This window comes from Notolabrus celidotus, chromosome 5 (assembly GCF_009762535.1).
Source record: "Notolabrus celidotus isolate fNotCel1 chromosome 5, fNotCel1.pri, whole genome shotgun sequence".
Taxonomy (NCBI): Eukaryota; Metazoa; Chordata; class Actinopteri; order Labriformes; family Labridae; genus Notolabrus; species Notolabrus celidotus.
This window is the reverse complement of record NC_048276.1, coordinates 5166144-5190370: the sequence shown is the minus strand read 5'-3', so window position 1 is coordinate 5190370 and position 24227 is coordinate 5166144. Positions and strand designations below refer to the sequence as shown.

General features: G+C 41.0%; 1 protein-coding gene across 2 annotated transcripts; it reads right to left on the bottom strand.

Moving 5' to 3' along the window:
• Positions 1–11029: 11029 nt before the first annotated feature.
• Positions 11030–23139, bottom strand: LOC117812346 (beta-2 adrenergic receptor-like). 2 transcript variants are annotated; one of them, XM_034683038.1, is made up of 4 exons: positions 22996–23139; positions 15499–15661; positions 14131–14422; positions 11030–12202 (listed from the first exon to the last, which is right to left on the bottom strand). In XM_034683038.1, the coding sequence occupies exons 2-4, from the start codon at positions 15656–15658 to the stop codon at positions 11206–11208; spliced, it is 1449 nt and encodes a 482-aa protein (XP_034538929.1). In that variant the 5' UTR covers positions 15659–15661; positions 22996–23139; the 3' UTR covers positions 11030–11205. The 2 variants fall into 2 exon arrangements, with proteins under 2 accessions (XP_034538929.1, XP_034538930.1); XM_034683039.1 differs by lacking the exon at positions 22996–23139 and adding an exon at positions 15859–15925.
• Positions 23140–24227: the final 1088 nt, after the last annotated feature.

Here is a 24227-nt window from a genome sequence, read left to right as displayed (position 1 = left end):
CATTAATTACACGGCTGTCTTTGTGATGATACTTTAGATGAATGGTCAACAGCACACAGCTCAAAGTCTCTCTGACTGATTCATTAGCCTGGCTAGTAAATCATACTGATGTTGTTGATCACAGTGAATACCAGATCTGAGACAGTTATTTTGACTTTAATTAAGTCCAACAAACTATGCTTTGTTTGAAGAGGAGTCAATGGAAGTGGCTTCTGAAAGTTACCTACATGACCAAAGCTGTGAATAGTACACCAGGTATGATGTATAGTGAACTGGTTCATTATGAAAGTTAGAATTCTGACAGAGTGAACAAGACCCCAACGCAAAGCAGAGACCTTTACAGCACCTTTCAATCAATCAATCAATCAACCTTTATTTGTATAGCGCCAAATCACAACAAACGTTATCTCAAGACGCTTTTACAAACATAGGAGGTCTAGACCACTCTATGTCAAATTATGAACAGAGACCCAACTTCAAGACAGGGTAAGACTCAGTCTGACCCCACCTTAATCCATCATGAGCATTGCACATCGCAGTATTTAGCTAGTTACAGTGGAGAGGAAAAACTTCCTTTTAACAGGCAGAAACCTCAGGCAGAACCAGACTCATGTTAGACAGCCATCATGCCTTGACCGAGTTGGGTCTGGAAAGACAGATAGAGGGGAGTAAGAGAGAGAGGTGATAGTGATGAGACGAGTCGTAGAAGCTGTTGCCGCTGGAGTCCAGCATGTCCGGATCAGCTGGAGTCCAGATCGTCCGCAGCAGGAGGACGTCTACAGCAGCTCAGAGGAATCTACGAGACAATGGAGCTCAGGGACTCCAGAGAGGTCTATGGTTAGTAACTTTAATGGGACAGGCAGAGTTAAAGTAAGTGATGAGGGGGTTGGGGGGAAGGGGGTGAGCTAGGATCCCAGTGTGTCAGTGTGCCAGTTCCCCCGGCAGTCTAGGCCTATAGCAGCATGAAAAAAGCTGGTCCAAGCCTGATCCAGCTCTAACTATAAGCTTTGTCAAAAAGGAAATTTTTAAGCCTACTCTTAAAAGTGGAGAGGGTGTCTGCCTCCCGGACCCTGACTGGTAGATGATTCCAAAGGAATCCTTTACCACCGACTGAAGGCATAAAACAAGTTGACACACTGTATTGATTTAAAGATGATTTTATTGAGATTCTTTGGATCACATCAGACTCCCACTAGATCTGTTTCCAGTCTGCTGTGGTCCAGCTCCGGAGCAGGACCACCAGACAGCTGGAGTCATCTAACCGAGGTTTTCCTGCAGAAACCACTGAATCAAGGATTCTCCTCCTCCTGTCCTCCTCCATGTTGTCTTTCTGGTCCTCTGAAAACCTCTGACCTGTTGACTCCAGGTCTGGCTCCACTCATCATGACGGTTTGTTGTTGTAGTTAAGTACATACCAACAGGGGCAATCAGACCCAGGTGAGACAATGAGACACAGGTGGAACTAATGAGGGTGCAATCAAACTGGAAACACGAGGGCAGGAAGTGAAACTAATACACATGGGGCAAAAACTACTAAAATAAAACAGGAAACACAGGAGACTGAACTAAAACACATGAGAAAATACACACAAGGATTAAAGAACACAAGACATGAACCACAGGGGGAAAAACTACAATTATTGTTCAGACAGCTGGAGTCATGTGACCGAGGTTTCCCCACGGTAATCACTGAATCAAGGATTCTCCTCCTCCTCTCCTCATCCATGTTGTCTTTCTGGTCCTCTGAAAACCTCTGACCTGTTGACTCCAGGCCTGGCTCCACTCATCATGATGGTTTGATGTTGTAGTTAAGTACATACCAACAGGGGCAATCAGACCCAGGTGAGACAATGAGACACAGGTGGAACTAATGAGGGTGCAATCAAACTGGAAACACGAGGGCAGGAAGTGAAACTAATACACATGGGGCAAAAACTACAAAAATAAAACAGGAAACACAAGAGACTGAACTAAAACACATGAGAAAATACACATAAGGATTAAAGAACACAAGACATGAACCACAAGGGGAAAGACTACAATTATTGTACAGACAGCTGGAGTCATGTGGCCGAGGTTTTCCCACAATAATCACTGAATCAAGGATTCTCCTCCTCCTCCTCTCCTCATCCATGTTGTCTTTCTAGTCCTCTGAAAACCTCTGACCTGTTGACTCCAGGCCTGGCTCCGCTCATCATGACTTTGGTTTGTTGTTGTAGTGAAGTGAAATACGATCTGGTGATAACACAGAGTGTTTTATTTTGAAAATTAACCGGATGTTTTCATTTTGTTTTGGTGAAACCTGACTTCCTGTCCCGCTCCATCTGCTCTGTTAGAATTGATGCGTCGTGCTCCGGCATCCGGCAAAGATAGAAGTCTTGTGTATCTGATCCGGAGGACTCCGACATGCCAGATCAGAGACGCAGCCGGAACGCAACTGAGTGGATCCAGTGGAAGTTAACACATTGACTAGAATAGAAACCTATCAGATCCGGTACTGTGATGGACCGAAAACGGATCTGGTGAAATTTGGCTGTAACATTAGACAAGATTAACTTCAGCTCTTCTTCTTTGAGCTTTGGTGACACACCTTTAACCATAAATTATGCTGTTTAGGGGTGAGCCCGACTAAGGATTTGCTTAGTCGAATCTGATTCATCAGATTTTGCCCATAGTCGATGAATAGTGGAATGTTTGTTGTTTTTCCTTATTGACCCAAAGTCTGCATGATGGTGACCACATGACAATATTACACATAACCCTTTACAATTAAGAGACTCGTAGCTTAAAGTAAAAAGGACAACAGAATATTATAAGCATAAAACTTAGATTTTTTAAATCTATATTGCAAAAACAACGAGGTGATGAAGGAGAGAAAACTCAAATAAGGCCACCATCAGTTAAACATGGAACAACGCTCCACTATAGAATAATGAATCAGGAGATATTTAAACAGTGTTCACACAGCAGAGAGCAGCACTGCAGAGGGTAGTTTGTCCAACTTAAGGCTAAACATGTTTATAATGTTCAAAATCAAACCTGAACCAGCTAAAGGGTTTTTAAATCTCTTAACAGAACCTTTTAAAACAGTCTTTCATCTCGTCTTTGTCCGCTTGAGTCTTTTCAAATTGTACGTGAGGAAAACCATCGTGTGTACGGGCAGAAGTGCGCTCCTTGCTTTGTTGACTGTAAATCCTGTCTTTGATAATATCCTCTCTGATGGTGTGGAGGTGGATGGGATGCTGTGGATTGTTTTTGAGGCTTCAGACAGCTTTGGGTATTCCTGCTTGTTCTTTTGGCCCCGTACAGTTTTTGTGTGGTCCGGTAATCCTTGATCTCACAGCCCTCTTCATGAAGCTGCTCCTCATCTTCATCACTATCTTTTAGGATCATCTGAAGTTTTATTTCCTGACATTTTGAGCTGCCATGAACGTAGAAAGATTTAAAGACCAGCTGAGGTACGTCTGCTCCACAGGTCCCGCTAAATGGGAGAGTCCACCTTTAATTACCAGGGGAGATTTAAGGAGATTTAACACTTCAAGAGCTGTTCTCAGAATTACATTAAATAAGTTTATATTTATATAAAAATAGGATATATGAGACACTATTTTTACGGGAAACAGGAAAATAATGTAAAATTAGACATTGAGCACCCCCATGGTTTGAATGGAATGATCCACGTTTCATATGCAAATATTCGACTGTGAGATTGGCAGTCGACTAAGACTCGTTAGAACGAATCGCCCATTATTCGACTATTTGGGGTCACCCCTAATGCTGTTAGTGACTTTGTAGCCTTCTGCATCTTCAAGATGCTCTCACCAGCTCTGCTGCCGTTGTCTGGATTGAAGGACAGGATCTTGCTCCACCTATCCCTATCAAAGACGGTTTGGGTCCAGCAGCTCTTCAGGCTGCTCTCACATCTGTGTCTGATAACTGTCATTATTTCCCAACTCTTGAGACCACCAAAGCTTTTGCCACAGTGTCAACAGGCAGAGATTAAATATGCCAGAGCTCTTTTTGTGGATTGATTTTATAGGCGTGTGTGATCAGGTTTTCCATGGCATCACTTGTTGTTGTTGTTGTTGACTTATGACGTCCAATCAGATTCAAGTATTACACCATGCCTGAAAAGTCAGGTTATTATACAAGATGATATGAAGCTCATTTTAAACTCTGAGATCTACACTATTTACTTTCTCTTATCTGTCCCTTTGTTTCCTTAAAGGTGACATATCATGCAAAATGGACTTTTTAATGGTTCTCTACCTGAAATATGTTTCCCTGGCATGTCTACAAACCCCCCGAGAATGAAAAAAATCCATTCTGCCCCTGTTCTGATTTCTCCACCTTTCTGTAAATGTGTGTGAAACGAGCCGTTTCAGACTTCCGTGTTTTTGTTACGTAACAACAATATCCGGTCTGTCACGGAGTCAGAGCTCGGAGCTTGTTCAGCCCATAGACTGTATAAAATAATACTGAATCCCCTCCTCCGTTTTTCATTACCTGCACACGTGTGCTAACAAGGAGCTTAGGAGGGAGGCATGCTAGTTGTAGGCTGACTTAATAAACACAAAGGTCGGTTTGACTCCCCACGTCTGCAGATTTGAAGATCTAGTGGATCATTTTTATTTATCATGGATAAGTGCTAGCGCTAGTTAGCATAGCTACATGTCGGAGCTGTAGCTGTGTACCAAGACACACGTCGACATACTGACAAATAAAACAACAAGAAACACTAAATCTGTGACCAATCCTTCAGAAAAGGTCCCGCTGCCTTTCTGGTAGAGGTCGGTTTTACTCCCCACGTCTGCAGATTTGAAGATCTAGTGGATGATTTTTATTTATCATGGATAAGTGCTAGCGCTAGTTAGCATAGCCACATAGCTACATGTTCGTAGCTGTGTACCAAGACACACGTCGACATACTGATAAATAAAACAACAAGAAACACTAAATCTGTGACCAATCCTTTAGAAAGGTCCTGCTACAGGCGCCTCTCCGTCAGGATCAGATTCTGGATCAGATTCAGAGGGTTGAAGTAACGTGATCTCTGAGCAGCCGTGTATATTCAGCCAACATGTAAACATTAGATCAACGTGCTGGAGAGCCGAGGGCACATCCACTTCCGGAGGGGGCGTGGTCAGAGGGAAAACAGAGTGTTCTGAGCAGGGCTGAAGAAGAGGGCTTTTCAGGCAGACCAAAATCTGATTTCAAAGTGTTTTTTTGAGCATAAACTTTAAAGACATGTTTTGGGGACCTCTTAGACCAATATATATTGATGAAAAAAGCGTGATATGTCACCTTTAAGCTTGTCTCATGTCAAACACACAAACACAGAAGATTTCAAACATCATCTTTTACTCACAATAAATCCACAGTTGATGAATAAATATGTACAGAGATGAGATAACATTGATGTGACTGATGGAGGTAGGAAGTAGAGATCATTATCCGCCTACATGCTTCTTTTTACACCTCTGAAAACAAACTTTGGAGCGAGCGTCAGTGAGACACGTCAGAGTCAAATCTACCTCTGACTGTAAACTCTGTCATCATCTTCCTCCTGTATTTACACACACGTTAAAAACATCTCTTAGCATCAGCTCTCTTTGAAGAACCAGATAGAAAACAAGTGACAGGATATTGAACGGCACACTACAAAATTCACAGAACGTACAAACACACACACACAGAGAGAGGAGAGCACCAACCAACATAACTTAATGTCTGTACATAAGGACACAGAGCTGAGGAGATTCACTTCTTCTTTCTCACTTTGAGTTTAATGTAATTTGATTTGAGGGAGTCTTTATTGGATTTCTACATAATTTGTTATAATCATTTTTAGATTACAATGTACTGCTGTGAGTTTAAGAGGCAGATCTAGAGGAAAATAGTCCCCCCAGCTCTTTTTTGACAGGTTGCAACCATCTTCATATAAAAGTGAAATCACATCAGACACGAGGAAGAAGTTTATCTTCTGGAGAGACAGATAAATGAAGAACAGCTCTGTGTATATCCGTCAAAGTAAAGCAAACACACACAGAGAGAACGAGCGGTTATGATAGTCCCAAGCTTTGTGTTCATCTGATTCACAAATACACACCAGGAATTGTTTTTGGACCGGTGATGAGGTTTATCTGGCAGGAATGAAAAACAGGCGCTCTGTAATTACACGTGAAGTCTGAAATGAGACCCTCCGTTTAAGATAAGACTTTCAGTAACAGGGAAATCAAGATGATTTATCCTCTCCCTCCGTGGTCGTTTCTTCTGGCGTTCGCTTTCGTTGCTGGTAGACGAGTTTATTAACACGACAAATGAGCTGCTGAATTCCCTCCAGTGTTATTTCTCTCTTTGTGGTTTATGCAGAAAATAATAACACAGCCTGTCTTGATGGATTTCAGGTTCAGTAATGAGGCTGCATGTTTGACAAAATCCAAACTACCTTTTCCTCATCTGGTTAGTTTTCTATGAGTGGAGGGCGACTGCATGTTCTTTCTCTTACACTGACTGATGAGTTCCTGTTTAGTTGTGTTCTTTCCTTGTGTTTCATGCCTTGATCCCTCCTTTCTTTACTCTGTGTTTTAAGTTATCCTTTGTCTCCCTTGTGTCATCACTGATCCATGTCTCATGTTGTATTTTCTCATGTTTCTTCTTTTGTGTTTCCAGTTTAGTTTTACCTCCTGTCCTTGTGTGTCTCCCTCCTTCTGATTAACCTGATTAGTTTCACCTGTGTCCTGTGTTTCACACCTGTGTTAATCACTCTGGCTGTTTCCGAAATCGCCTACTATACTAGCAGTACGTACTAGGGATGACCACAATTAATCGATTATCGACTAATTGATTGTTAAGAAATTACTCGAAACACGCATTTTTGTTATCAATTTTCCGCCACGTGGAACAAACATCATGTGGTCTCATATTACACTCATCTATCGTGGAGGCGTTTTAAGTTTACAGCATGTTTGGATGTGAATCAGCTGTTAAAGGTGTTGCGCACAGCGGAGACGCTCAGTTGGGGGTTGCGGCTGCACGTCAGGTCTGCACGTGTGCTTTTAAAGAGGATCAATACCATAGACTGTAAAAAATATGGACGTAGTATCTGTGACGTCACCCATCTGTTCCTGAGAGCTGTTTTGAAGCAAATCGACGGCAGCAGCCATATTGGTAATGCGGAACTCAACTAGGCAGAGTGTGACGTAGTGTGAGCCTCTTAGCCAACAGCTATGTGTTCCCGACCGGGAGTCACGTCAGTCATGTCCTTATTTGGGCAAAACTCATAATCTTAATATCTTCTTAACCGTCACGTTAGAAAAAAATTCACCCCCCGTACAGTGTGTGCTGATAGAGAGATTAGCTTTGTAGGGCCAAGCCGTTTTTTGAACCAGGCTGTAAACATGTTTATTAATGCTGCAAAGATCGTCTTTTTCCCATTCATATCTATGTGGTTTCCTGTGTTTCTGCAGCCAGCCTCAAGCAGATTCTCGATGTACTGCAGTTTATATCACTTCCGCATTGGCTTCATCGTTTGAGACCGGAGTTTGCCACTTGGTACTGATATGTCCAAAATTCAGTATGTAGTAAGTAGTATGTGAACAAGAGCAAAATCTGCAGTATGCCAAAACTCCCCGGATGTCTACTGATTCAGGAAAATATCTCAGTGTGCATCGGACCAGTCTTCCTCGCGTACTGTTTCCCATAATGCACAGCGCTCGTTCTGCTTTTTCTTTTTCCTCATTTTTTGACGGGAGGAAATCCGTTTTTGGGTGCTGTGAAAGTTATCAAATTACATATAAACCACTTCCTAACTTTTTAAATCATAAATGGATGCTAAATAAGCTTTTTATTTATCGGCTTCGCCGTTGTTTACTTCCGCTTTCCGAAACCGGTAATCCAGCGAAGTCTGGCTCAGCATGCTGCATGACAGATCGAACAGAACAGTCATACTACATACTAAATTCAAACGCAGTATGCAGTAGGCAATACCTACTGACTACTACATTAGTAAGTAGTATGTAGCAGGCCGTTTCGGAAACAGCCTTAGTCTAGTCTTTTGTGTTTCCAGTTTAGTTTTACTTCCTGTCCTTGTGTGTCTCCCTCCTTCTGATTAACCTGATTAGTTTCACCTGTGTCCTGTGTTCACACCTGTGTTAATCACTCTGTGTATTCAGTGTCTCCCCTGTCCTGTGTCGGATCATTGTCAGTCCTCCTTGTGTTTTAATTTGGACTTTTTTGTATTTAGTTTCTTGGTCATTTCAGAAAGTTTAGTTTGTACCTTTTTGTTCTTTTATTATTAAAATCTTTATTTTCTGCTCAAGGGTCCTCCTCCATTTTTTCTCACTGTGACACTGAGGTCTGGAAACACAACATTTGGATCCTCTAGCTGTTCCTTACATACGGCAGAATTGAAAACAAAGTTCGTCAAACTTACTCATTATTAATCTTAATGAGATTTTTATTCTCTGACATGAGAGATACCTGGTGTCAGGAAAGTGTGAAGTCACTACTTTCAGCAGGATCTGAAGATGATTGATATACTGTTTGTGTGTCACTGTCAAATCAGATTTTTTGTAAAACACACAGTTCTTTAAATGTCATTAATTTAGTTAACACTATTTTTGAATAAGATGAATAAATGTGTCGGGGGCTTTAGGACAAAGCAGAACATTTTCTCTTGTGAATCTCAGAGGCCAAAACTGGTGTGTTTTATAAATACACTATGATAACACTGTTCTGAAACCTGCAGTCCAACCGAGGTTGTTTGGTTCAACCTAAATGTTCTGTTTTTTAATAATAGTTTTCAGGTATCCTTTTGTAAAGGCAAATTAAATCTAGTTATAAGGAGATACATTCCTCTCTAAATCTAATAAGCAGACAGATGAGAGTTTGAAGTAGTAACCTGACAAAGAAGGCAACTGTTTGAGTCATTAAAAAAAATTATCATTTCTGGAATAGATTAGAAAATATCTTATAATCAGACGGTCATTTGAACCATAATATTTTTAATGTAGGGCATGCAATCTCTGAATTTTCTAGTTTCTAGTTTTCACCAACTAGTAGGTCAGGTGACGGTTAGCAAGGATAAAAAACATTCAATCAATACGTCGACTGATCAAGCACATCCTGTGTCTCTGCTGCTGTGGACGTGCCAGACTCCAGCTGCTACAACTACTACTATCCGTCTCCCCACTATCATCTCTCTCTCTCTTCATCTCCCTCTATCCCTCTCTCCAACACGGTCTCAGCAGATGTGTGTCTAACATGAGTCTGGTCCTGCTGGAGGTTTCTGCCTGTTAAAGGAAGTTTGTCCTTGCCACTGTAACTTGCTAAATGCTGCAAAGTGCTCTGCTCATGGTGGATTAAGATGAGATCAGACTGAGTCTTGTCTGTAAGATGGGACTGGATCTGATCCGGTCTTGATGTTGGGTCTTTGTTAATAATAGAACATAGAGTACAGTCTAGACCTGCTCTGTTTGGAAAGAGTCTTCAGATAACATTTGTTGTGATTTGGTGATATATACATAAAGACTGACTGATTGATTTCCCTGCTGTTTTAAATCACCGCATCACGGTTTCATGACTCCACACAGTGGCAAAATAGAAGTAGGGTGATGTCGCACAGGGGTGAAAGAAGTGAAGGGTTGTACCAGACACTTCAAAATCATCAAAAAGGCTCTTTATGCTGAGACAAGAGGAAAGGTGGAGTGCATCCTCAAGTCTGCAGAGAGTGTCCCTCATCTGTGATGGGTGGACTCCACATGCTCACTTCATAAAAGTTACTGCACATTTTATGGACTACATGCTGTATAAGCATTCTTATTTGCTACGAACTAGCATGATGCTTAAATCTGCAGACTTATTCAGCTCTGTAACAGAATCACTCACTTCCCTTCATGTTGGCTGTCTTGAGTTAACTTAAATTCAAAATAAGCTTTACTGTATTGTTTTAAGAACAATATGCACATCTCATATTTCTGCTGTAGGTTCCTCTGGATCTGTTGATGTGGACGTCCCAGACGCCAGCGGCAACAGCTACTACAATTACTACTAACCATCTCATAATTATCATCACTCTCTCTCTTCATCTCCCTCTATCCCTCTCTCCAACACGGTCTCAGCAGATGTGTGTCTAACATGAGTCTGGTCCTGCTGGAGGTTTCTGCCTGTTAAAGGAAGTTTGTCCTTGCCACTGTAACTTGCTAAATGCTGCAAAGTGCTCTGCTCATGGTGGATTAAGATGAGATCAGACTGAGTCCTGTCTGTAAGATGGGACTGGATCTGATCCTGTCTTGATGTTGGGTCTTTGTTAATAATAGAACATAGAGTACGGTCTTAGAATCAGTCATTAGAACCATAATGTTTTTAATGTGGGGCTGCAATCACTGAATGTTACTTGAAGAATTTGTGATGCACTCACATGGACAGCTAATCGGTTTTCCCTGAAACTAGATAAGAAAGAGTAAACTGTTAATGTTAACAGACGCTGCCATTCAGAATGAAAATATTTCAACTTTTTGTTGTTTATATGGGGTAACAATGAATGACCACATATTGCTGCTGGAATTAAACAGTATTTTAACATTGCACAACATTTAACATTGATTTGACTCGTTTTTGATGACATGGCAGATTTGAAAATGGAAGTTTGTTGACTCACTTGCAGGTTTTAGGACCCACTCCTGCAAAACTTCCCAATTATAACACTGATTTTCTGCTGTCCACTTTATAAAGAGTGTGTAAACATCTTCTTATAACAACAGATGAGTGCCGCTCTTACTATGAAGTTCTCTTTGTGAACAGTTTTCCTGCTTTTCTTGTCTGATCGTGATTCAGTTTGAACTCTTTTGTTTTGCATTTTCTAACTCAGTCAATCCATCCTCCCTCTCCTTCAGTGCTTCACATTAAGATCCCATGAAAATGCATTTATGTTCAGTCTGCTTGTATGGCTGTGTTTGTTTGCTTTGGTGTACTGTTATTAAGAAACCTGCAGCACCAAAGAGGAACAGAGATCAGACATAAGCCACAGTAACATCCATTGAAAAACATCTAATGAAGTGTTAGCTAAAATGTTACAAGCTACAGCCTAATGAAAGACCAGAGAGGTGAATCATACTTCACCAAAAGCAGACATTTGGACCATCATCAAACTTCTGTTTACTGCTTGGCGTTGCACACACATGCAAAGTCAAACATTTTCATTGGTCAAGCATTAGAAGCCAGATTTTCCTGACAGTTCTCTTTTGCAGAACCGTTCACCTGCCAGCCTGTCAAGGAACCCGGAGCTACATCCAAAGCCTGCTCACAGCTGAGAGACAGAGGAGCCACAGTTAGCGTCGTGGAGTCTGGGACAGAGTTCTCCAAACCGCCTTTCCACACTGGCTTCCTCTGAACATCATCGTTTAGCGCTGAGTTCCCGTTCATCCTACCCGGGGGCTTCGAGTAACAATCTCTCTCCCTGCACCACCCCCATCTTCTCCCCGCTTTGCCCCTCGGGCAGAGGATCTCCTGGAAGGCGTGCCTGAAGTCCGGGCTGCGGCAGTAGATGAGCGGGTTGAAGGCTGAGTTGGTGTAACCCAGCCAGTTGAGGAGTCTGAAGAGCAGTTTGTGACTATCTTCCTTGAGGTCGAGGAAAGTCATGAGGATGTTGAGGATGAAGAAGGGCAGCCAACACAGAGTGAAGGTTCCCATAATGATCCCTAAAGTCTTCACCGCCTTGTGCTCCTTCAGACAGAATTTAAGGCGCCTTGTCGCGGAGTGTTTTCCTTCAACCTTTCCCTTCAGAGCCTCTATACCTCCTGTTTTCTCCATGTTCAAAATGTCCTCCCCCACTTCCTCCCCATCCTCAGCTCCCGCTTTGAGTTTACTCATTGCAGCGTTATCGTCCAGATAAGTCAGCTGTGTGTTGTAATGCAAGTGATTGAAGTGCCTCTCCCTCCCTCTGATCTTCTCCAGTTGCTTCTGAGCCTCCTGGAAGACCCGGCTGTACAGGAAGATCATCACCACCAGCGGCAGGTAGAAGGACACGATGGAGGAGGAGACTGCGTATGCTTCGTTGGTGTTGAAGTCACAGCAGAACTCGTCGGCCAAGCATTGGCGAGCTTTGTCGTCATTGGACACCCACAGCTTCAGGTGGATGGGCAGGAAGGAGATGAGAGAGGCCACGACCCAGACCCCGAACACCACTGCAAAGGCCCGACCCCTGGACAGTAGTAAGGGAGAGGGAACAGATGAGTCAAAACACAGAAATACAGAAATATGGTGACATTATGGCTGAACTTAAGTGATCTTAAAGCACCAAAACAGCCATGCTTGGTTACACGGTACCTTGGAGTGATCCTAGTGGAGAACAAATGCTTTTGGGATGTGTCTGACACACGTCCTAAAAGCATTTGTTACCCTATCAGTTTTTGTTAATTCATCTTGAACCCATGCAGCGACTTCCACTGCAGAGTCATGTCTCTTTTTAATTCAGTGTGTCTAAAGACCACAGTGAATATTCAAACAATAAGTTGACTGATGAAGCTCATCCTAAGTCGCTGCCATAGAAGGCCTGCTGTTGTGGACGTGCCAGACTCCAGCTGCTACAACTACTACTATCCCTCTCCCCACTATCATCTCTCTCTCTCTTCATCTCCCTCTATCCCTCTCTCCAACTCGGTCTCAGCAGATGTGTGTCTAACATGAGTCTGGTCCTGCTGGAGGTTTCTGCCTGTTAAAGGAAGTTTGTCCTTGCCACTGTAACTTGCTAAATGCTGCAAAGTGCTCTGCTCATGGTGGATTGAGATGAGATCAGACAGGATTTGGCTATATAAATAGAGATTGATGGATTGATTGACAAAGGCAAATTAATGAAGGATATTGAAATGGCAAAGGGGTGGCAGGCAGACTTAAGGAGGGGCTGTACCATGATGTTTGATCTAATTTGACCAGAAATGTCCCCCCATTGCAAGATAGTATCCATGAGCTGCTACCTTTGTGTTGGTGTAGGGAACAACTTTTTCAAAGCCAAGCCTCATAGGATTGTTAAAGTTTTTATATAGTTTGATTACAAACATGATGGTCACATTGCCCACTTTGCAACACAGCAACCCATGCGATTCATGGTAGTAATGTGGCTTTTGTCTAATGGAAATAAGACATTGAAATAAGGAATGGGCAACAAAATCTGGTAAGCACTACTTCCTCCTGAAACCACAACCACCAGATTCTTAAAGCCATCCATCCTTCAGCACCTCATCTGGCTCCTCATACAGCACTAAATCCACTTCAAGATCCTGCTCAAAGCCCTCAATAACCTCGCCCCCTCATATCAGATGCCACTCCCCATCTCACCACCTCAGATCATCAGATGCCGACCTCCTGTCCCCCATCTCCAAGACCAGACACCGCACCTTGAGGGACAGAGCCTTTGACATCCCCAACTCTGACTCTCCTCTTTCTCTCTCGAAACGTACCTCTTCAAAAAAGGCCAACAACATGTGACCTCTACTCCCTCCCTTCCTCTGACCTCTCCCTCTGTATCTTATACCTTTATCATTTTTGAACATCATGTAAATCATCTTTGAGTATCTAGAAAAGAGCTACATAAGTCTTATCAATTATTATTATTATTATTATTATTGTTAATACTGATGCTGACTGAAGTGACATCGATAGCTTTAGCAAGTTTCAGTTTGGGGCCACTCAATTTCGCTTTTAAAGCAGTAATCCCAAAGAGCTGTGAGCAGAATTTGCCCTCAAGTTCCCTTTTAAATTGTCTGTTTAACCAAGAAAGCCTCACACTGGAACCAGGCCTTCACTAAATGCTCCAAAAGCAACAGATAGAAAAATAAATTTATACTGCTGTCGTTTCCAGAGGACCATAAAAGAGAAGAAGAGTTAAATAAACAAGCTGAGACATTCGAGACTGATGAAAAGTTCCTGTTTAGATTCAGACTTTCCGAACGTATTGACCCTCTGAAACTTAAAGTAATGTCACCACAGATTATCCACAACACAGTGGATTGAAACCTGCTGTGACATCAGTGTATGGCAGAGCGTCTTGACGTTCAACATGCTGGAAAACTGAGTCCTGCAGGCCCAGTGTTCCCCCACACAGCTGGACCAGACTGTCTTTCTTGGCCGTACCTGGTGAGTATCGTTGGATAGCGAAGCGGTGATGTGATGGCCAGGTAGCGGTCCAGAGCAATCACGCAGAGGGTTTCAATGCTGGCCGTCACACACAGCACGTCAGTGGCTGTCCAGAACTCACACATGAAGTTTCCAAACTGCCAGGCTCCCAGGAGGATGTAACTGGACCCAAACGGGACCACGACCAAACCCATGATGAGGTCAGCGAGCGCCAGCGAGGCGATGAAGAGGTTGGTGACTGTCTGGAGCCGCTGGAACCGCAGGAGGGCCGTGATCACCAGCACGTTACCTGGTGAGAAGAAGAGAGGACTGTGTTCAAAGAGACTTCAGACCATGAGACTGTATAAAGAGATGATGACATGACAGCTACCCAAAAGTGAAGCCAAAATATTCAGAGCTCTAACCTGCCTCCTCCAGGTAAACAAATTGGAAACATGGGTAAAAACTTAAGACTCAAAAACATGTTGAATAAATATTATATAAGGGGGGATATCATGCTGTGATTGACAGCTCTGTTGCCAAATGCGGCTCCTGCAGAACTTTGCAGAATAGTAGCGTGGAGGAGAAGCCATGAGACAAAACATGACCAACACTAATGATTGAGTTATTGGAATGTTAACAACATTGGGTATCTGCTCCAAACCAACACCAGAAGTTAACACACTGAGGATTGTATTGGTCTGGGAGGGATAGTTGTCATTTTGTTGATAAGTTCAATGCATCTTTTGGATAGAAGAAGAAGAAGCAGGAAGTCAATTTTGTAGCCAGAGAGCCAAGTCCTATGGTCTGGCTCCATGCTCTCTCGTCCGTCAACACTCAACGGTTGCGTTTTCAGAACGTAGCCTAGAGCAGGACGGCCGAACAGCTGGAGTCATGTGACCGAGGTTTTCCCCACTGTAATCACTGAATCAAGGATCCTCCTCCTCCTCCTCTCCTCATCCATGTTGTCTTTCTGGTCCTCTGAAAACCTCTGACCTGTTGACTCCAGGCCTGGCTCCGCTCATCATGACGGTTTGTTGTTGCAGTTAAGTGAAGCTCCGACTTGCTGGATCAGAGACGGAGCCGGAACGCAACGGAGCGGATCCAGTGGAAGTTAACACATTGACTAGAGTAGAAAGCTATCAGATCTGGTGCTGTGACGGATCAGAGACGGACTGGACACAGATCTGGTAGAATTTGGCCATTAGATGTAAGGCCCCATCACAAAGGGTATTTTGGCTTCACCTTTGTACAATGAGAGGAGGTTGAGACATGTTGTCCACCTTTATATATAGTCAACTGTAATTCAACTTTTCTACTTAGCTTTAATGGAATAACCTAACTAACCATAAACAAACCAAAATGACTAAATGTTTCATGACTTACCAAAAACGATGGCCAGGACCAGGATAGCCATTGCCACACCCAGCAGCACCAGCTCTGCATCACTGTACTCCGCTGACCTCCCTGGCCAATCATTGAGCAGGCTGGAGTTCCCTTGCTGTGATTGGTTAGCTAGCGCCGAGGCAGCACTCGCATGTGCCATGATCTGTGGACAGAATACAGAGACAGCTGTCAGTAGTGATCAAACTAAAGAAGTTTCTAATATCAGAGGTGTCTTACTGTTAAACATGTTGGATTTCATGTTAATGAACCTCTATAAAAAGGTCCTGTGTCTGTCGTGAGTTGTTTTTGTCGAGTGTGTATTCCTGTCACTCACTTCCTGTATTTATTTTATAGACCTACCTTGTGTTTCAGCCTTGTTTCCTCTCTGTGTGTATTCTGTTATTGTTACAACTCTCTTGTGGTATCTGTGATCGATGTCTTGTGGTCTGTGCATTTTCACTTCTCTATTCTGTTTCCTGTTTTATTTTGTAGTTCTTTCCACTTAAATATCTGGTTTAGTTTAACTCCTGCACTCGTTTTTTCCCTCCAGTTTGATTGCACCTTCACAAGTTCCACCTGTGTCTCACTGTCTCACCTGTGTCTCACCTGTGTCTGATCTGTGTCTTATCGCCCCTGTCAGTATTGAGTCTCTCTGTTTCCTTGCTTCTCTCAGTTCATTGTGACGTCTTCCCCTGTGAATCTGGCCATTTGTTCTCCAATGTTTCTCTTGTCTATTAAGTTTTTGTTTTCCAAGCAGCAACCTCCGGCCTTAAAATATGAAGCCCATGTGGAAGTGCTAAAAACTGCAGTTCCTTGAGTGTCCACTAGAGGCTGACCCCAGAAGTACCAGAAACCACATACACACCCATTCAAAGAAGCTAATCTTTACAGCAGAACATGTTTACAGCCTGGTTCAAAAAATATTTCTAGTCTGAATAGCTAATTTCTCTGTCAGCACACACTGCACAAGGGTGAATTTTTTCTTTTGTTATTTTTTAAGATATTAAACTTACAAGTTTTGCCCAAATAAGGGCATAGCTGACTTGATTGACAGGCAGGCAGTGAAAAGGTTAAAGGCCCGCCTCTTTACATCACACTAGCTTGATGGAAGTTAGGTTGAGTTCAAACATTTCCAATATGGCACCCGCTGACGATCAGCTTCAAAACAGCTCTTCAGGAACAGATGAGTAACATCATGGATACTACCTCCATTTATTATACAGTCTATGTTTCTCTCCTGTTATTTTTTGTTCTTCTGCCATTAAATATTTAAATTTAGTCTGCACTTTGTGTCCTCTTACATTTTCCACAAACTGTGACAGTGTCCTCTTAGTCGAGTGATAACATTTCTGGTGTCTGAAGTGTTGTGTTTTCTCTACTGCGAGTAGTGTTGCCCAATCAGAGTCCATCTGGAGAGCAAAATGGGGGGGGGGGGGGTCTATTAGCTTAATTCCAAGAAGCACTTCAGCTATCATGTGACCACGATTTTGCTTTGCTTAATCTCCATTCATAGTCATCAGTGTATAAGAACACTTGCTGTCCTGCTGTTGATATCATCCCTCCATCCAACTTAATATCTGCCTCTTGAAAAGCTAGTCAGACTGTAAACAATGCTAAGTGCATGAAAAGGTCAGAATACCCCTAACTTCTACACTTGAGGCCTTTAAAAATAAGCTGGATCTCCCAAAGTCTAGACCTGAGCCAAACAATATAGCCGTCAGGATCTCAGATTGCATCTAAACTGAAGCAGCATTTCATATAAAAGCCTGCTGAGGTCCCCTCCCTGCTCTCTGGTAGAGATGTTCACATGTGATTTTTCACACAGGAAGTTGCATGTGTTATCATGAGTCCATCAAGTTCAGCTTTCTGAGTACCTTTGAGCCTTTCACCGATTTAAAAACCTGTGTTTGGTATCAGCTTTGTGTGCTGTCGTTATGTAACAGAGTTCAAGTTCACCAATAACTACAATATACAACAAGATTTATGATAACATGTTGTGTGTTCTTTGGCTTTACATGAAAATGGAAGGTCGGGAGGTTACAGTAGAGAGGGAAGGATAACATGCAGAAAGATCTTTGGCTTGTTCTGTTAATACAGAGTTGGTACAGAGTTTACATTTGGCTTCTTGGCTCTTATCTACTCCCTCAGTGTAAACTTGTACCAAGGCTACAGGTGTAAGCTGGGTGAGATGGATGCTTGGAAAGAGTGTGTAGTTGTGAAATGCTGTTTGAGCTGCAAAGCCATGTGGTGAGTTGTTGGCAGAAGAGCTGCAGAGTTTATAACGTCTGTTTTCCCTTTCTCTCAGCATTATGTAAGATCCATGGATTTATTTGGTATTGTAAGCTGAAGGAGCCATGAAGGATTCAAGTGTTTATTGTATCTCATTTTGAGGTTTAGGGTCGGTTATTGTTTGTATATTTTTGTGGTGTTATTTTTTGTTGTTTGTTTACAGTATGGTTTATTCCTTTTTGATAAAGCTTATAGTTAGAGCTAGCTCAGGCTTGGACCAGCTTTTGTTATGCTGCTATAGGCCTAGACTGCCAGGGGAACTGGCACACTGACACACTGGGATCCTAGCTCACCCCCTTCCCCCCAACCCCTTCATCACTTACTTTAACTCTCCCTGTCCCATTAAAGTTACTAACCCTAGACCTTTCTGGAGTCCCTGAGCTCCCTTGTCTCGTAGATTCCTCTGAGCTGCCGTAGATGTGCTCCTGCTGCGGATGATCTGGACTCCTCTCTCATCACTATCACCTCTCTCTCTTACTCCCCTCTATCTGTCTTTCCAGACCCAACTCGGTCGAGGCATGATGGCTGTCTAACATGAGTCTGGTCCTGCTGGAGGTTTCTGCCTGTTAAAAGGAAGTTTTTCCTCACCACTGTAACTAGCTAAATACTGCGATGTGCAATGCTCATGATGGATTAAGGTGGGGTCAGACTGAGTCTTACCCTGTCTTGAAGTTGGGTCTCTGTTCATAATTTGACATAGAGCGGTCTAGACCTCCTATGTTTGTAAAAGCGTCTTGAGATAACGTTTGTTGTGATTTGGCGCTATACAAATGAGTATTGATTGATTGATTGATTGATTGGTTTATTGTGGGGTCAGTTCATTAGGTTATTTATGGGTCATGTGTTAGGGGCGGGGATATTCTGTTCATTTAGGCCACCTGTTTCCTTTAGTTTGGAGGTAGAGAGAGAGGGTGAGCTGGGTCTCTGTACTTTTTGTTGACCGCTTATTATCATTTATTTTCTTTTGTGCACTCTATCATGAGTTGATTATCCTTTTTTGTTCTTAAAAGGTTAAATTTACTTTTTTGTGCATTAGTGATTTTTGCTTTTAGTGCGTCTGAAACTTCTCCAGGCCAGATCTCAGCCTCTCAGCGGCTTTTGGCTCTTCGTAGTCACTACATAACCTGAAGGACATCCTCCTTCTTTTGTCTTGCAGCTGCAGCACTTTATTGCCACTTTATCAGATGCATGCTTTAGGTGAGCTGCAGAGCTCAGCATACCTTATGGACTCAGAATGCTCTTTACCTTATGGTTCAGTGGATGAGATAAGCCCTGAGTAAGCTACTTTAAATTACTTGTGCTAAAATTGCACAACAACAGCATTGTATGGCTATTAGCCAGCTGGCTAGCTTAGATGTTGAAATCACTTGTGGCTCTCTTGCAGTGTGCTGCATGTTTGAGGCAACTGTATAGCTGACCTCACAATCAATCACAATTTATTTATATATTCAGTTAAAGTGAGAAGATATCAGATATAGTTATAAGATCAGAATTATTAAATAAAATATCTTGTGCAAAGGCTGAGTATGGGGCACCGGATCGCAGAGCAACATTTAACATTTAGATTTAGATTTAATATTTATATTTATATTTAATATTTAGATTTAACATTTAACAATTAGATTTATATTTAACATTTATATTTATATTTCATATTTAGATTTAAAATTTAGATTTAACGTTGAACATTTATATTTAACATTTATATTTATATATAATATTTATATTTAACATTTAGACTTAATGTTGAACATTTAGATTTAACATTTAGATTTATATTTAATATTTTTATTTAACATTTAGACTTAATGTTGAACATTTAGACGTATATTTAACATTAATAATTATATTTAATATTTAGATTTAACATTTAGATTTAATGTTGAACATTTAGATTTAACGTTGAACATTTAGATTTATATTCACCATTTAGGTTTAAATTTAATATTTAGATTTAACATTTAGATTTAAATTTAATATTTATATTTAACATTTAGATATAACATTGAACATTTAGATTTAACATTTAGATTTATATTTAATATTTATATTTAACATTTAGATTTAATGTTGAACATTTACATATATATTTAACATTTATATTCAATATTTATATTCAACATTCATATTAATATTAAACATTTTGATTTAATGTTGAACATTTAGATTTAGCATTTATATTTAATATTTAGATTTAACTTTGAACATTTAGATTTATATTTAATATTTAGATTTAGATTTAGCATTTATATTTAATATTTAGATTTAACTTTGAACATTTAGATTTATATTTAATATTTTGATTTATATTTAGGATTTGGATTTAACAGTGATTTTAACCTAATATATTTTTCACAGCAAAATTAAATGTGAAGAAAATCATGAATATTCCTCTAAATGTGATAAAAAAAGTCACATTGAAAAAGTCACTCTACATTTTTATGACGTTTTAAATGTGGAGAAAAGCTGTTATTTTCAGTGTGCACCACTTTACAAACAGCGCCCTGTAGCTGAGTGTTATCTTTTTACAGCATTGCCCAAATTGACATCAGACATCTGTTGATCCCTGTTTACTTTCTGTCTGTTTGAGCTGCTCGGGGGATGGTACGCTGCAGTCAGCAGAGATCCAGGATGAATAAGTATTTCTGTAATGACTTGCTCTCAGAGCCGTGTTCTACCTGTTTGACTAATTAACATCGGTTTTGTTTATTCTGTTGATTTTATGTGAACACTTTAAAAGGAACAGCGTGTTCGGCTTATTATTTTAATGCACCTCGGTCTACCCTCAGCTGTTTGGATGGCTGGACCTTCTGTGTGCACACACTTATATTGATATGTGTGTTGGCTTTAATCCAATACAGTCCAAACATAACACACATTAATGCCAGCTGTAAAAGGAGGCATTGATTCACATGTGTGTCTACGGTTGAAGCCGGGACAGTGAGCAAAGTGTTGGATATTTAGATAAGCCTTGAATAAAAGGAAATCATTTTTACATGACAAGTTGAATCAAAAGATGCTATTGCCCTTTGATACGTGTTTTGCAGCCTCAAGTGATTGAATAAATATGGTTATATAAAGTAGAGGTGTCAAAATGTGGGTGAAATGATGGATCTGTTTGAAAGCGTTTCCACAAATTCATTACAAAAATCAATCTTTCATCACTGATGCTTTGGAAGGTGTTTATAATTTGTTTGCAAGATTTTCCCTCCAAGGCTCAAAGCTGACCCTGCCACTCTGACAGACCTCTAATGGTGCATTGTTACCGTCCGCTGCCCCCACTGATCAGATCAATAATCGAGGCTCTGCTCACTCTGCTCATTGTTTAAACAGTTACATACAAAGAAAGCCATCCAGCTCTCTGAAGCTAATCATCAAACACAAACTGAGACAGGAATACCCCAAATATTTAGGGCTGAGATAGTTTGGTTGGTAATTACACTGAGCACTTAAACACAATAAAAGAACGAGCATGAACACACTGGCACAAAGTCTACACACATGAAACACACAGCTTTGTTATGCTTAGTGGATTAAACAGAGGAGAAGAAATATGTCTTCATAAGCTACTTGAATTAAACATGGTGCTTTAATGACTGCATAAAACAAACATGTAAAGAGGAACAAGACTGAATCTGTGAAAAACCCTCACACAAGCTTATTTCTAATGAATTGGGATTGGTCAGAGTTCTGCTGTGGGATTAAAAGAGAGGATCAGCGTTCTGCTTTTCAAATATTTGTTGACCTAAGAGTTTCAGCACACGTGCATTCAATCTGTCATTAATCCTCATTTTCTAATGTATCATTAAACATCATTAAAGTTGGATAGATTCAAATGCTTTTGCAAACATTTTAAACTGTGCATGAACAAACAGGCACAAAGTCTACACACATGAAACACACAGCTTTGTAGTGCTCAGTGGATTAAACAGTGAGGGAGGGAATATGTCTTTATATGCTACTTATATTAAACATGTTGCTTTAATGATTGAATCTGAGAAAAAACCTCACACTACAAAAACCCAGTTTATTTCTACTGAATTAAGATTGGTCAGAGGTCGGCTGTGGGAATAAATAAAAGAGGATCAGAGTTCTGCTTTTCAAATATTTGTTGAACTAAGAGTTTCAGCACAGGTGCAGAAACAGATTTGCAATGTCCCCTCTGATCCTGTCAAACAAAAGCATTCAATCTATCATAAAACCTCCTTTTCTAATGTATCTTTAAACATCCTTGAAGTTGGTTAGATTTGAAAGCTTTTACATAAACATTTTAAAACGTGCACGAACACACAGGCACAAAGTCTACACACATGAAACACACAGCTTTGTAGTGCTCAGTGGATTAAACAGTTAGTAAGGGAATATGTCTTTATATGCTACTTATATCAAACATGTTGCTTTCATGATTCAATCTGAGAAAAAACCTCACACTACAAAAATCCAGTTTATTTCTACTGAATTAAGATCGGTCAGAGGTCGGCTGTGGGAATAAATAAAAGAGGATCAGAGTTCTGCTTTTCAAATATTTGTTGACCTAAGAGTTTCAGCACACGTGCATTCAATCTGTCATTAATCCTCATTTTCTAATGTATCATTAAACATCATTAAAGTTGGATAGATTCAAATGCTTTTGCAAACATTTTAAACTGTGCATGAACACACAGGCACAAAGTCTACACACATGAAACACACAGCTTTGTAGTGCTCAGTGGATTAAACAGTGAGGGAGGGAATATGTCTTTATATGCTACTTATATTAAAAATGTTGCTTTCATGATTCAATCTGAGAAAAAACCTCACACTACAAAAACCCAGTTTATTTCTACTGAATTAAGATTGGTCAGAGGTCGGCTGTGGGATTAAATAAAAGAGGATCAGAGTTCTGCTTTATATAAATATTTGTTGAACTAAGAGTTTCAGCACAGGTGCAGAAACAGATTAGCTCTCATACAAAAGAATTCAATCTATCATTAAACCTCCTTGTCTAATGTATCTTTAAACATCCTTGAAGTTGGTTAGATTTGAAAGCTTTTACATAAACATTTAAAATGTGCACGCATGAAAAGTCCTTATTTTAAAGGCGTATAGCTGATCACACGCAGTTTGACACTTCTCTAAACAATGCTGGTATCATATCCTTATTTAAACACACTTCTTTATACAACATGTGCATGAATAAGACTGAAAAGTTGAAGTAAATCTTCCTACCTTTAGGCTCCTTCTTCTTCTTCCTCTGCTTTATAATCCAGTGATTAAATAATCCAGACGCTTTAAACTCCACAACATAAAGGATCATTATAAAGTGTTTGTCAGTAGCTTTGTGGTTTCTCTTCCTCTCCTGCTGAGTTATGAACGTTTGGTTTCACGTGTGACGCTCAGACACACACACACTCAAACACACACACACACACACTCGGTGTAAGTCTCTCTTTCCAGCACACGCTCATGCATAAACACACTCATTCAGCCCTCTACCACACTTGCCCTGTTGAAGCAGCTGAGCCTGTCACCCTTTTTATGAGCAAGCCCCCATGACATCACAGCAGGACAGTAGCCAATCAGAGGAGAAGGAATGGCCTTCAGCGTATATTGCATGTCTGCAGTGAAGTGACAGCTCAACTGCACCCTGTGCCCTCGGGGAAACATTAGTTTCTGCACCTTTAATTTATTCAGGGAGGCTTTTCTGAGCTCTTTTTCCACCACACTCTGTGAGAGCTGCTCTGTAAAACACACACACTTCTGGTTTCAGCTGCTAGATGAGGTTGCAGATGAGCAGTTTAAAACCTAATGACAGAGATATAACAAACAACAATTCTGTGCTTCACTTCATCTTAATGAGACAGGACATTAAAAACCACCAATGCATTTTGCTGAAACAGTAGAAGAACTGCAATGTGACCAGTGAACACTTGCTTCATGTGACACTAAGAATAATGATGCAGATTGAATCAAAGTTATCAGGCAAATGTTCAGACAGCAAAACAGAGCAAAGTAGTTCACGTTTGACCTCTTCCTTCATGTAATAAACAGATCTACCCCACTTCCCACCAGAGTCAGGATCTGTTATCTGTGACGGTGAACCATCAGATAAAAGCAATAAACCCTGAGACTGGTGTTCCTCAAGGATCAGTGCTGGGCCCCCTGCTGAAGCTCTGCTATTCTGGTCTCTGGAGCTCACAGAGAGGGCAGTGAGAGACTATTTCCTCCTACCTCCAAGTCATGGTCAGACCCTCCATTCCACTCCAGTCCATTCACCCATGATACCCCCTGTGTAAGGTCAGCTACCATATATCTCTGTTGACTCGGTGGTTGGTCAGATAGCCTTAGAGAGACTCTGCTGACAAAAGCTTAGAGTAAGCTTTGGTGTGTTTCAAAAGAAGGTTGGGATTCAGTGTAAACATGAAACAAACATTGGGACAGGATCACGTCTCTCACTCTGT

What these genes read in the sequence shown, in the direction of transcription:
- LOC117812346 (XM_034683038.1), bottom strand. Translation starts at nt 15,658, where the DNA reads ATGGCACATGCGAGTGCTGCCTCGGCGCTAGCTAACCAATCACAGCAA. An exon ending in GGTCCTGGCCATCGTTTTTG is followed by an intron (nt 14,423 to 15,498) that starts GTAAGTCATGAA and finishes TCTTCTCACCAG; the next exon opens with GTAACGTGCTGGTGATCACG. An exon ending in TATCCAACGATACTCACCAG is followed by an intron (nt 12,203 to 14,130) that starts GTACGGCCAAGA and finishes ACTACTGTCCAG; the next exon opens with GGGTCGGGCCTTTGCAGTGG.